General features: G+C 38.1%; 1 protein-coding gene across 2 annotated transcripts in view; it reads right to left on the minus strand.

The window, feature by feature from the left end:
- got2b (glutamic-oxaloacetic transaminase 2b, mitochondrial) overlaps positions 1-14,886 on the minus strand; it is a 67,315-nt gene that overhangs the window by 1,571 nt on the left and 50,858 nt on the right. The window contains exons 2-10 of one of the 2 annotated variants that reach the window (XM_062422188.1): positions 7,562-7,655; positions 3,713-3,869; positions 3,117-3,245; positions 2,966-3,025; positions 2,718-2,879; positions 2,072-2,176; positions 1,763-1,913; positions 1,004-1,169; positions 730-880 (exon numbers count right to left, since the gene is read on the minus strand). In XM_062422188.1, the coding sequence (XP_062278172.1) occupies positions 730-880; positions 1,004-1,169; positions 1,763-1,913; positions 2,072-2,176; positions 2,718-2,879; positions 2,966-3,025; positions 3,117-3,245; positions 3,713-3,869; positions 7,562-7,644 (1,164 nt within the window). In that variant the 5' untranslated portion in view covers positions 7,645-7,655. Of the gene's footprint in view, positions 1-729; positions 881-1,003; positions 1,170-1,762; positions 1,914-2,071; positions 2,177-2,717; positions 2,880-2,965; positions 3,026-3,116; positions 3,246-3,712; positions 3,870-7,561; positions 7,712-14,886 lie in introns of those variants that run through there. The other variant, XM_062422181.1, reaches the window with a different exon arrangement.

A 14,886-nucleotide genomic window follows, 5' to 3' on the forward strand; every position in this document is an offset into this window, starting at 1 on the left:
TTGATGATTAGTTTTCTATTTGCATAAACGTTCTGTGAGAGATGTTGATAGAGAAAAAGTTAATAGCCGGATTCTCTATTTGGCTCAATACCAATTACAAAAACCCAACCTTTATGATGAACATTATGTAAAAGATTAATAACACTGTGTGATAATAAATATGATAAAATATTGATCACATAACCTTAAAGATGTTAAATAATAAAGGTCAAATACTAACTTATAATTATTCCAAACACTCACAATAAAGGTTTAATATTCACATTTATATTTAATGCAGTAATTCAGACTTAAAATTAGTTTTCATTTATCTTTGTATCAAATACTTATTTGCTAGTTACATGTTTTTAGTGCTATTTTATAGTCTTAATATGATTTTGCTGAGATGATATTACAAAGCTGGTTTTATTTTAGAGGGGCACTGAAGAGCATGTGTGTGAGATATGTCTGTCATAGGCTACTTTTGGGGACACATTTCAGACTTAGGACCAGTGTGTCCTCAATTGGGAAAAAGAAGATTTTTGGGTCAGTGGTTATGGTTAAGGGCAAGTCTACAGAAAATTAAGTGTATGTAATGTCTCCAAAAATGACCATGCTCTAATATGTTTGTGTATATAAATATATTTGTGTTCTGTGTGTGTGTGTGTGTGTGTGTGTGTGTGTGTGTGTGTGTGTGTGTGTGTGTGTGTGTGTGTGTGTGTGTGTGTGTGTGTGTGTGTGTGTGTGTACCTGATCGGGTTTGAGGCCTGTGAAACAGAACATCCCAATCTGGTCAATGACATGCTGCCAGTTGTGGCTGGAGCCCTCCTTTTTCAAACCGGCCACCAGCTGCTCTCTCATCTTGATGATGCGATTGGCCATACCGTGGACCTCCTCCAGCCTGAGAGACAGAATTGAGAAGGCAAATGTGTAAGCTCGAGAAATGGATCTGATACAGTTGGGTGCATATTACATGAATAAAAATATGTTTGGGTTACGTGTGTATAATCATGTCAGCTCTCACCATATGGAGCGCAGTTCTGGTGTGTTGAGAATAGTAGTGGCGATTCTGGCACCATTCATTGGTGGGTTGGAATAAATGGGCCTGATGAGGATCTTCAGCTGAGACTCCACTCTCTTTGCCTCATCTACATCCTTACACACCACAGTGAAGCCTCCCACACGCTCACCTGTGAATATCAAAATGAGCATTGAGTGTTAAACAAATTGATTTAGGTGTGACAATCTGCAAAGACTGATTTCACCTCTCACAGTAAATCAAGGTAATTCAGGAGGCAGTGAGGAGCACAAAACTGATTTTGGTCTGTTTTCAAACACATTTCAAAACATTTTGTCCTTCTTGCAAAACAACCCACTTTCTGGGCAAAAACACTCATTCCTTTATGACTATGTACTGGTACCATAACAGCTTTAAGTTTTTTAAGATTTATAATATATTAAATCAACTCCACAGTAGTATGAGTAGCTGTGCACACCAACTAATTGGTCATTTTAGTACAATTATATTCAGTGCTTTAAAATAATGAATGCATATTTAAGCAAGACATGTTCACATATTAGGCTTCACCACTGGGTGGTGGTAAAACACAGGCTTCACTTTATCAGTCATACCGGGTCCTGAATACTTTAATCTCAAACTACAATGTTTGTAGAGTAGTAATTAAGTCTAAAAGGGGATTTATATATTTTTATTCATATCTGTGCTGTCGTTGGCATGTCATCTTTATTATTTAAGAAATGGCTGCACTGCATTGTGACTGACCATAGAGACCCATGTTCTTTGCAAAGGACTGGGAGAGCACGATGTTGTGGCCCTGTTCGATGAAGTAGCGCACAGCCCAGGCATCACGATCAATGTCTCCGCTGGCGAAGCCCTGGTAAGCCATGTCGAAGAACACGAGCAGGTTCCTTTTCTACAAGGTGAGGAAAAACGGAGGGTGGACACGGGAGAGAGAAGCAGACAGAGACCATACTTTCTAATGTTGAGATAAAGACAAAAAGTGTACTGACATTTTAACAAAATGAAGCTGCAAACATGTCACACACCTTTATTGGGATGATGAACACTCACCTTCACAATGTCAGCAATCTCTTTCCACTGCTCGGGTCTGGGGTCTACACCAGTGGGGTTGTGAGCGCAAGCATGCAACAAGATCACACTCTGCTCTGGGATTTTCTGTGACAGTGATAAACAAGTTTTAGTTAATCAAACTGCATTTAGGTCATTATATTGAGTATTGCAGCCTCTCTTGGTTAATAATGTTCTAACTGGCATACACACAATAACATTACTGACGCTAACCTTATACTTTATTAACAAATAATACATTCCTCTGAACATGATGACTCTAATATAATTAATTTGGGTCTTCCTAGCCACCAACGTACATTCAAAACTGGTTATTAACAATAATGGAGGCAAAAGTAGTGGATTTTACATATAAATTCACCACCAAACAGTTAGAATTGTTGAAAGTCGTCAGTGGTCAACACCTCAGTTCCTAAATAAACTTGAAACTAACCACAATTCTATGAAAAACATTAAAATACTCTAGTTGTGTTCTAAATGGAAATACAAATACATGCCAAACTAAACTCTCAGGGATCATATGATCAGACCCTTCTGACAGGTCAACCTTTGGGCAATAACGTTTGAAAACTGTTCTTATAGTCTTTCTCACTCGGCCCACCCCAGCTAGTCCTCACTCATGTCTTACAGAGATGTCCTCGAGAGCTCCTTTGAAGTCAAAGCCACAGGTGGCGGGCTCGTAGTATCTGTACGCTTTGAGCTGCATGCCAGCGTCTCTGAAAATGGGGGTGTGGTTGCCCCAGGAGGGTTTGGGCAGGTACACGTCAAGAGGACCACCATGGAATCGAGACTGCGCCAGAGAAAAGGCACGATGAGAAAAGGCAGCCTAACCTTAATATTCATTGGTGCTGAGTGATCAATAAAAGAGGACCTCACCAGAAAGTTGGCTCCAATGCGCAGAGATCCTGTTCCTGAGATGGTCTGGACGGTGATGCTCTGTTGGGAGATGAGAAATGCTGAACCCATTTTCACTTAAAACACCTCAGGATTTTCTTTCGGCTGTATTGACAAACACCCCACAGCTTACCCTGCTGCTCTTCAAGACCTCATTATCAGCACCAAGTGCGAGTTGGGCACAGGCCTTGGAAAAGTCCCCCAAACCACCAATGGGAAGATACTCCTTATCCAGATGTTTGGCTGCAATCAAAGACTCAGCCTAGAGGGGAGATGTGAATATCGACAGGGATAAGACAGAACCATAGTATTTTACTTATCGGGCCAAACTATGTGTTAACTGTGTTACAAAGAAAACACAGACACACTTTCTCATGGTGATTCAGGAGAAATTCTCCTAATTATTGACATGTGTGTTAAACACCCAAAATGCTGATGTTCCACAGTGCTAAAGGAGCTGAGCTCCGCATGACAAAGCAGTATTGCTCCAATGAGAAAGATCCAAACCAGCAACAACCTTTTAACCCTTTGGACACCCTGTGAAAATTTAAACCGTGTCAACTCCTTAGTGCCCCTCACAGAATAATGATGTAAGTCAATCGTTAGCTTTCAGTTACATATTGGAAATTATAATGAGATGATATGACTGTTTTCTTCCCTCAGGTGAAGAGTAACTGTTGAACATGTGTGTGTGACATTAGAAAAACACAGACTTGGGTGCAGCTCTACCTTGCGGACACAGTCGAGCACGTAGGGCTTGCCCTGGTCATCCCTGTAGGCTCCCACCCCCAGGTTCATCTTCTTGGGGTTGGTATCCCTCTTGAAGGCCTCAGTCACCCCCAGGATGGGATCGGGGGGACCCATCTGCACTCCGCCCCACCATGAGCTGCAAAGACACCAAAGCAGGTGAGTAGAGACTTTTAATGGGACCACTAACATTGACTAAGAGTTCATCTGTGAAAAACAACAGTTACAGGAACGTTACTTTATCCTCACAAGGTCGTGAAATGTGCTTCTTAACTTTTCATGGCCTTACGTGACACTGGTCACACTGATGTAATGGCCGTCTTAGCTGTGTGTCCGTAACATGCTGTGGACCTAATGTTCGAGCTTAACTAATCATGTGACCTAAGGATACCACATTGACGTAGAGACACATGATCAATGCTCAGTGGGCAACACTTTTCATGAAACAAACATTATAATCCATTCAGAAGGTCCAGAGTCCAAAAACAAGAGTAACCGATAATCTACCAACTACAACAGTTTGTAAAATCACTCCTCTTATTCACTCAGTCACTACTCCCACCATTAAACACCAAATATCGTACTCTATAGTAAGAAACATATGATTATAAATGAGAACAAATTATTTAACAAGCAATCTTTGTTTTTACTTAAATAGATCTGGCCTTTTTAATTTCTTCTTTATTTCTGTTAATTTTATTCACATTTGTGTCGTATCACAAATTACTGCTGAACGATTAATCATTAGTTTAAACCACCTTGTGTTGTCAGCACTCGAAGACTAAATGAATTTATTCATTCTTCATCATTCACTTTTTAGAAAATGCTAAAATGAAGAAATCAACTACTACATTTTTGAGAAAATACTGATAGGTGAAAATATAATTATTCATTGTAATAAGAAAAAGAATATGCCCGCACAATGAAACAAAAGTGACAAAGAGTAAAAGACTAAGCTTTAAAAGCAGCAGCAGCTGATTTAACCAGTATATTAAATGTAAAGAGGTGCATGCACCCTGACCTCTTGACCTCAGTGCTAATCAGGCACATATCAGCAGTGTAGACTGTGTAAATGGATTAAGTTCACTTGCTACGTACAACATACCATAAATAAATATAAGCATGCCTACACAGAGAAAGAAACATCACACACTAAAAAGTCTACACAAAATATATTTTTAAAGCTGGACAGTAAAACGCTAAATTATATCTCTGACTTTATCCAATATACTGGATCAAGTTTACACTTCTGGTCTTTCTAATGCAGAAGAAACAGTCTGCTCAGATGTTTCAGGTAGAGTCTTCCTAAGGGTTTGATTCAGAGAGACACGAAAAATAAAATACACTTAAGATATATTAATAAATATAAGATATTTGATTTTTTTATATTAAAATGTTTATATTAAGATATTGGATTTTTATATTAATATATTAAAATCTTACTACAAACTGAGAACTACAGAGCCCAACCAATACTGGATTAAACTTTAATTCTTTGGGGTTTTTTTAAAGATCAAATGTACATAAAATACTTTTAAAAATATGCACATACTGGACAACATATACGCCGATACTGATGTTATAGGCCAATATCAGCCCATAACATACAATATGTAGGTCAGGCTCTAACGGCAGCTCCAGCAGATACATTGTGAATGCGCTGTTGGATTCATTACTACGGGCTGTTTGTCTACTATGTTACAGTGAATTACTCCTAAAATAACAGCTGGAATCTTTTCTTCTCTTTTATATTATTACATCGAGTACATTTTGTCACTAATCTGCTTGATAAACGGGTGAAACTGTGACACTCGCTGCCCTACTGCTCACACATTGTCTCAAGTTTCCTCTACTTTGTAGCTAAATTTAGGACTGAATGCTTTGCAAAGGGCAACAGTGTCCAGTCTCCTACTCATAATATAAAATACTGATAAAGATTATATGTTTAACACGTGATGATTTAAATATTATTAGCTTATGTGCTGAGTTCAGTCTTGCAATTGTAGCTTTAATATAATTTGAGGTTGATTCTGTCAAACAGTGGGCAGAGATAAGCTCTGACTACTGAGGCCAGGATGTCTTTATTGTCTCAGCAACAAACAACATATCTGGGCCTGCAAAGTGCATGCACAAGAACCTTTGAACAGCTGAACTTCAGAGTTTATATAAACATCCAGTGACTGACAAGCTATCAGGAATCAATAGATCAAAGGCCCCCAAGGATGTTCTTTCTGCTGTTGATAATAACATCTGATGTTTTCTACAAAGGTCCAACTACAAGTCATTGTAAAAAAAAAAAAATCAGATAACGATATTGAAGTTATTTTCCAGTTCAGATTTAGAGGGAAAGTTACGGTAAATGTTGCATCATGGCAAAACGACATTCAACACTGTTTAAAACACAATTTCAGATTTGAGAAGCCTTTATTTTGTTTCTGAAAAAAGATAAACAAGGGTCATTTTACTGATATTTCTCCCTCCAGACCACATTAGATTAGGCCCAGATCAAAACCACTGTGCTTAGATTTGTCAAACCTGGATTAGATTAACAAAGAGACTCATTCACACACACTTTCAGATCTGTGAAACCTTTATTCCTTTTATGAATAACTGAAAAAGGGGATATTTCATTGTCCCCCCCACCCATCCAGACCATATTAGACCAGGTCCAGATGAAAAAACGCTATACTTAGACTTGTCAGAGCTGGACTGGATTACCAAAGCGAGTCCAACGACTCATCATCTAGGCCTGGTCTAAATGTGGTCTGGGTGGAAAAAGTCGCAGTGAAATCGCCCTTTTTGCGTTTTAATAAGCAACATGAAAGTTTTCACAAACGTGAAAGTGGGTTTAACCAGCCTCCAGGCGTCTTTAACACACCCACACAGACAGAAACACGCTAGCACAAGCTAGCGAAACGAAACCTAACGTGACACTTGCAGAGAGACTGAAGCAGCAGCTCTCTGATAACTCTGCTCTACGAGCTACCGAAGCAACACGATCAAATATTTAAAACAAAACGGGCTAATCTGCGCAATTAGACGAGTTTGCCCTCCAACTACAGCCTGAAAGGACACCAGCGGTCTGAGCTGCGCCGCTAGAAATGAGCCAATCAGGGATCAGGGCTGGGCGACAACAGCCAATCAGATCGCACGACTTCACAAGCTACGACAAGTCGCTTGGCTCAAACTGCGCCTGGGATTTAACCACGGAAGCGATATTGGGGAATTGATTCATAAAGTTGCCTTTAAACCATTAAAACTGAGCAAATGTATAGTCAAGATAGACGACATTATTTTGTATAATTAAGTTATTCATAACGTACAACATCCATCTTCACCGTTCATCTCTAAAAGGCACAGTTGACTTGTGCTGGTGACTCACCAACGTGACTTTCATCAGCAGCACGCATTAATGAAGTACTGCAACACGAATGTCTAAGGTCAGCTAACTTCACATCAGAGAGGAATGTTTGCCACAACAGGTGCTGCCCTGCGGGGTCATCGACTCATAAAAATGTCGAGAGAAACCTAAATGTGAGCATGAAAGAAGGTGAACCACAGGCAACATATTGAGGCCTATTAAGACCATTTGACCCCTGTGTGTGTTAGCTAGCCTGCTAATACAGGTGAACCACTGTTAAGAGTAACAAAGCCTAAACATATATATTTGATGTCTGACTGAGCCGTAGATGTTACCCTTGAAAGAGCTGCTAGTAAAGATAAAGATACCTGTAAGAAACTGTTTCACCGGCACGTTACCGCGACAACGGCATATATCTTATCTATAATCTCAATCTGTATCAGTTAGGTATGAGTATCCTCTCAGTGTACCTGTTCCGGCAGGACAGAGTTCCGAGGGATGGAGTGATGTTCCCCAGACAGAGAAACACCTTGTTGGACTTGAGCAGGGCCATCGTTGCTGCTGCTGGGAGTCGAGCCGAGCGGGATGTGGACGGACGTGAAGGGCAGGCACGGCTACGGCGGCACGCTGCAGGTACGCGCTGACGTCAGAGCACGATGTACAGTAACAGTGGGGCAGACTAATCACATTTTCTGATTGGTGAGTTCATGACCATTGATGTTTGTTGCACTTTTTGTAAACATCATACAGAAACGATCTCACACCTGTTCTTTAAATGTGAAATATCCAAAACAATCCAACTTCTCTGAAGCTCTCATACTCTTTTGACCTCAAATATGTAATGTGCTATTATAACTCAGAGAATAATGCTGCAGAATATCTTATTACTTTTGTCATTCTTTATGCCAAAATGTGTATTCATAAACACAGATTCTCCAAAATTGCACCTTTCCTCCTAGAATTGAACTCTTTATTTAAGTCAGTCAAGCTAGTAGATAATCAAAAAGCAATTAATTAATAAACCACTACGAAACACTGTGAATAAAATATACATGAATCCCCACATTTTTATTAATTTATTCTTTTATTTACCTTTATTTTAATTATGTTTTTTTATTAACCCATTTATTATGTAATTTTTTATGACACCATATGTGTAACTGACTTCTGAACTGTATAGACTGTATGCGTGATGTGATGTTTGCCTGTGTATTCCATTGCTGTTTCCAAAAGGGGCAGACTAATAATAATAATAACATAAAACACACAACAAAAAGAAAATAAAAGGCATTAAGATGATTTCAGAATCAAGCTTTGATGTCATGGAAAATTATAGCACAACCCTCAACGTTATTGTATTTGAAACAATGGTGACCTTTTATACCAAATCATACTGTTTTTAATAGTGTCTTTTTTTATAGGAAAAAGGCTGTTCCTAGCTTTTTGGGGTGAAGACTTTGAAATTGGTTTGCTTGTAAGATAAAGATCTCCCAGAATAAAAATTGCTTTATGAAGACGCTTGTCTGCCAAAAGTTTCAAAAGAAAAAAAAACATTTGCAGTGTCAAATAGTTCTGTGGCTGTGGCTCTACATATCCTAATAATATCTCATTATATCAACCCGTTGACACTCCTTGTGGTAGAATCTGTTCTGTACCATCTAAAAATAATAATAGAGCTATGTTCCTCATTTCAACAATATAGTTAGTATTTCTATTCCACATGCACCACCTACTTGAAATTTTTAGTCAGTGATATTCAATGGCCTTGCAGATATCTCGTCACCAATAAGATAAAGGTGTCCTTTAAGCTTATACACAAATTGTAACCCATAAAAAAAGGGAGGCGGATGTATGGTTGTTGGTTTGTTATTGTGGCAGACTTTTCTCTGAGCATGAAAAAATATATAAAATTGGGCAAAATGTATCTTAAATTTCCTGTGAACTCACCCTAGACTAGGGATGTCCCGATCCAGCTTTTTGCACTTCCGATCCGATACCGATATTGTAGCTTTTAGCATCGGCCGATACCGATACCGGCCGATCCAAGCATGTATTAAAGATTAAAGATATTTACTTATTTTGTTGTTATACTCATGTTGAAAAGGGTTTTACTCTTAAGAACAACTAGCCAACTTAATTAGGTTAGTTAGAATAATCCACAATGGTTGGTAATGAGAAGCTGACCTGTTTATTCTTAACAGGGTTAAATAAACACAAAATAGACAAAATAATAAATAGTCAATTAACCACACAAACTGAATTGGCATCAATGCTCTGCTCTTGAACAACAAGAGTGTAAACCAAGGCTTAAAAAGCCATCAGTGCAAACAATATTGTAAACTGTATAAAAAAAGCAAAACACACAAAAAAGCTGAGTAGAAAATAAATAGTGGGATGCTGGACAGGTCGCTAGGTGTGCTGAAAAACGCGGACCGGATTTGGGGGGAAAAGCTGAAAAAAACTTGAATGGATTACCTAACACGGACCGGAGTTTTGAAAACAAACTGGATCGGGACTCCGGATCGGGATTTTCCCGTGCAGGCCGATCCGATATTGATATGCATTTTCTGCTAATGTCGGCGGCCGATCCGATCCAAATATCGGATCGGGACATCCCTACCCTAGACCCAAACTCAGTAAACAATGATGACGATGATAAAGGAGCAGCAGTCACATCCTCAACACCCTGAGACATTTGACGAGTGTCATAAAGTGAAGAAAGGAAGATTATGCTGAAGGCAGGCTCAGAGCAAATGGTCAGTCCTCCCTTGTCCTCCTCCAATAGATGAAACTGACACTCCTCCATTTGGTTATTTAAACATCCTGCACAGCAAAACTGTGAATGTGGTGTTTTTAATTGCTGAATAATTTGACAAAATTACACTGTGCCGACTGTTGAATGGTTGGTGTTTGTATGGGATACAGTTTCTTCACGGTCGTCTTCTGCAGTGACATGAGTTGTCCACTTGAGTGCAATATTACATTATAGACAATGCAGCATTATTGAGCTGCAGCTTTTTTGTAGCTCAATGCATGTTTATCAGTAAATAGTCTTCACCATGTTCATAATGTAGAATTTTCTAGTCGCTGCAATGCTTGTTTTTTGCCAAAAATGACATTTTAGCTGCATGTAGTTCATATTTCAATACCGTTCTTGTGTTTATGTGGTCATGCTTACTGTGACAACCCATTAAAAATGTTAAATTGCAAAAAGTGTGTTCATTCTGACTGGACAGCTATCAGTTGTCCTCACTAATTTAGTTTTCCCTGTTTGCCCAATTACTGGTACCTCTAACCTCCCACCAGATGGAGACCTTCTCTATATTTCAGCACTCACAGTTTCTTGTGTAGCAGCTATTACATTTTTACTCAACATAGTAAAACAGAATTTGAGTTTGAAACAAGAATTTGAACCTTTGAGAGACACTTTTTTTCGTGGAACATTTATCCCCTCACTCACCTCAGGGATCTGCATTGTTGATCACACGGTGATCCTCCTTTTTTCTCTCTCAGCTGTTTCCTGATGTAAAGTGGCTAAGGCTTTAAGTGCTGACAATGCCTTAAAAGTTTAAAAGAATGACAACCTCACAGTGACTCTGTGCAGGAGGAACAGTAGCCTGGAGGAACATCATACAACAGAGCCTGGAAGTCCATGAAACATTTTCCTACAATTACACAGACAACAGCAGCTCCCATTGGCAAGCTAACAGAGTGACAGTGCTGGACGAGCACGGTGTGACTGCCTTTGTGTGAAGGAGATATGGATATTACCAACAAACTCTTCATGTCAGAGAGAACAGCAATGTTCACAAACGATCATCTTTCAAATACAAAATATAATGTAGCTTTACAGTTTTAAATATACACTGTTTGGATGTTTGTACACATCGCCACATAAAAGCCATTTAAGCTTTAGTTAATAGAACTTGCTAAAAGGGGCCAGAGGGGCGGGCTGAATGAAAAATTAGCAAAATCAAGCACAGTGGGGGCGTTATGTGAAAATTGTGAAAGATTCTCCAAAACGGGCAAAAAACAACGAAAAAGTCCAAAATGCAAAATGACGAAGGGTGGCAGATCGTTTACTTGCCAAAAGACACATGCTCATAGATTAAAGCAGTGAGAAGAATGTATATTTGTATATGAAGGTCAGGCTTTACATGCATAATCACATTGTGAAGTATGATCTATTTGCTAATGAAAACAGTCATATGTTAAAAACAAAAATGTAAGTAATAATTTCTATATCTTGGTAAGGATGGGTAATGATAAAGGAAAATGTGAATACTCATTACCTCAGAAAAATGTAATATTTGATGCAAGTATTGTCTGAAAAAATATATTTTCCCTTGTTTTAACCAGTGTTACACCAAAATCTGTGATCGTCAGAAATGGTGACCTGTGTTGTTGGCTCTCTGCTGAAGAAGTTGTTTATAAACCTAAACTTCACCTTAACCTCAGTGAAGACTTTATAGATATAGTGATTGTTTACTTTGCAGCTTGGCTGTTTAGTGGTAACCAACATGAATGCAGCCTCTCGTAAAAAATTAAGCAATAACAATAATTTTACTTCCAGCACAGTGTTTATTTTCACGAACCTTGTATACACTTGAACACACCGTAAGAGCTACGAAAGAGGACAAAAATAAAATATAATTATCTTCCTTTATAACAATGAACTTATCATATCATAGCCTTACAAGATTCACCCAAATGAAATTATGTATTTTTAACTGTTACAAAACTTAAAATCATAGAAAAATCACTTTTTAACCCATTTTAACCTAAAGACAACCTCTAATAGAGGGCTGTATGTACAATCATATTTAACTTGAAATCAAAGTTTTTAATCTGTCATTTTGTGTTAAATATGCAGTTTTAACCATATATTTTAAAGCTAATATAAAAACACACAAATACATTTCTTGCATTTATAAACAAATCAATGAAATAACTGGCTTTATCTCCTTTAATCTAGACCGATAAGATGCTAATAGGCAAAACACATAATCATAAAACTGCATGAAACTATAAAAGACACCACACTTTGAGCTAGGCATTAAACATGACATGAAAAGAAATGACCACAAACCTTGTGCCCTTATCAGCCAGGTGCTTATTAAACAATATCTGTTTCCCTCCCGTCAGGTAGATACACTTTTAACTATACAGACACACTGACGATAAACTCCAGATGCCCTTTTTTACGGTGAGACGCTTTCAAAATAAAGGCAGCAAATTCAACGTCTGTAATAATTAAAGAAATAATAACCTGGCCTTAAAGAATGCTCAAAAAATGAATAAATAAACATAAAAATAACACATTTTTAGAAATAGTCTGTTTATACTAAAGGTCATTTACAGGCATCGCGAGTATTTTCCAACAGTGATTTTCTCTTGTTAGGCATGTTGAAAATGTCCTTGACCGTGGATAAATTTCTATTACTGTAACATAACCGTTTCCACTGCAGGAATATGGCGGACCTTTGCGAACTCAAGTGCGCATGTGTGACTCAAATCGGGGAACGACTCACATAGTGACACTTGTCTGGATCAGTCAGTTTGCTGATGATACAGTATTTTTTCTAAAAGATAAATCAGTAATAGAAAAAGCTTTAAATGTAATTTCCATATTTTCCAAAGCATCTGGTTTGAGTTTGAATTTGGACAAATGCGAACTATTTCCACTATATCCTTGTAGAGATGTTGAGATAATGTCAATTCCTGTAAAAAGTGAGGTGAAATATTTTGGAATGAAATTTAATTAAAGATGCCAAATTAAGGGAGGAAAAAAATGTTCATGAAAAACTAGAGATTATGAAAAAAAAGCCTAAATCATTGGCTTATAAGAGATATATCAATTTTTGGCCGAAACATATTATCTAAAGCGGAGGGCATATCGAAATTGGTTTATCCATGCCAATCTTTGTATGTTACTTCTGAAAACATTAAGAAAACAAACTCCATAATATACAATTTTATATGGAGAAATAAAACACATTATATCAAAAAGTCACATTTGTCAAAGTTACTAATAAAGGAGGTTTAAAAACAGTAGATATAGTAACAATGGTAGGGATGTTTAGAGTAAATTGGATAAAAGCCTTGCAATTTAAAATGATTAATGGTTATTATCCAGCAGCAGAAACATTAAAGAAACGTAATCAAAAAGCGCAAAAATAAGCTGCATTTTTAAAAACCCAGAACCCCGTAAAATTACCGTGAAGTTCCTGCAGTGGAAACAAACCCTCTCCTTTGTTGTGGTCTTTTCCTCCCTTCGTAAGCCCCTACGTATGGTGTCTCTACGCATATACGTCACAGGCTGAAAAAATAGTCCCAGCCCGGAGTCCCAAATAAAAAGTATAACTGCAGACTATTTATTTAACATTGAAATATAAATTGAAGTTGACATGAAATGAAATGAAATGCGAAAGAAAATGCCATATGCAATGGCTGGCTCCCTAAACCTTGGAGGGGATGGAGGGGGTTTGGCGAAAGGTGAACGGACAGATGGACGGACAAACATCCCTCTCTCCAATTATAGTAGTATTATGAACTAAATCTTTGAATATTGGCTTAGTATGAATTAATCCTAACATCAGAAAAGAAATGAAATCTTTCTACATTCGTCCTTCAACCAGAAAACTGACAACAGTTTAATATTAGCAAGTGATGAAGAGCAATAGGAGGTCGAAGAAGAACTGAGAAGCAAACCGAGCAGAGCTGAAAGAAGCATTAAAATGAAAGCGCTGCAAAAAATGGAGAGGAGAACTGATAAGAGAGAAGCATTACTGACTAATACTGAGTGATGTTTCTCAGCTTAGTTCAGGGTTGAATGGGCGGCCCACTGTTCAGTATACACTGAACTGTGTGTGTGTGTGTGTGTGTGTGTGTGTGTGTGTGTGTGTGTGTGTGTGTGTGTGTGTGTGTGTGTGTGTGTATGTGTGCACAAAGTTATTGTTGCTGTTATTTTACTGAAGTCTAAACACACAAACACACACACACATAGAGGCATACTTCTCCACCCACACCTTTGCACTCTAAGGGGTTAATAGGCTGGTGTGACAATAGACAGCTGTGATGATAAAATAATGTGGAGTAATAGCAGTGAACCATAAGACATTAGATGTGATTTGATTTATCACTTATAATAATAGTTTTCATAGCTGTGTCCTGTTCTTGTTCCCTCACTATGATCTAATTCACACTGTTGACAGCAGCTTTCAAACATAGTCAGTCATACATTTCAATTTTAAGGGATTTGTTCAGATGATTTGTTTTTGTTATCCCGTTTATTTACAATACATTCAGCTCTCTCTCCACCAATGTAAAATACGAACATATAATATATATAATATAAAACATAATATATGCAAATCAGTAATCACTAATCAGAAAAAAACTCCTTCCTCTTCCTGCTCCAGTAATGTCTGTAATATAGTGACTTCCTGAGAAGGATTTGAATCATTTAGTCTTGCAGAGCTGCCATTCAGCAACTGTGTCATGTGTTCGTGGTTGAATTTCATGACTGAAACTGAGGGAACATTCAGAGGTTGTGTGCTTACATGCGTGCATGCAAGTGTGTGTGTTTGTGTGTGTGTGTGTGTGTGTGTGTGTGTGTGTGTGTGTGTGTGTGTGTGTGTGTGTGTGTGTGTGTGTGTGCAGTAAGACAGTACCTGTCATATAGTGAATGTCAAAGTCTCTGAGACTAAAACCAATATACCTGTACAACATACTCCCACCTGCCAAGGCTTGGGTGGGCAGGGCTTACATGGCTCAACCTAACAGGCCTCACCTG

Source organism: Scomber scombrus, chromosome 1 (genome assembly GCF_963691925.1).
Source record: "Scomber scombrus chromosome 1, fScoSco1.1, whole genome shotgun sequence".
Classification (NCBI taxonomy): Eukaryota; Metazoa; Chordata; class Actinopteri; order Scombriformes; family Scombridae; genus Scomber; species Scomber scombrus.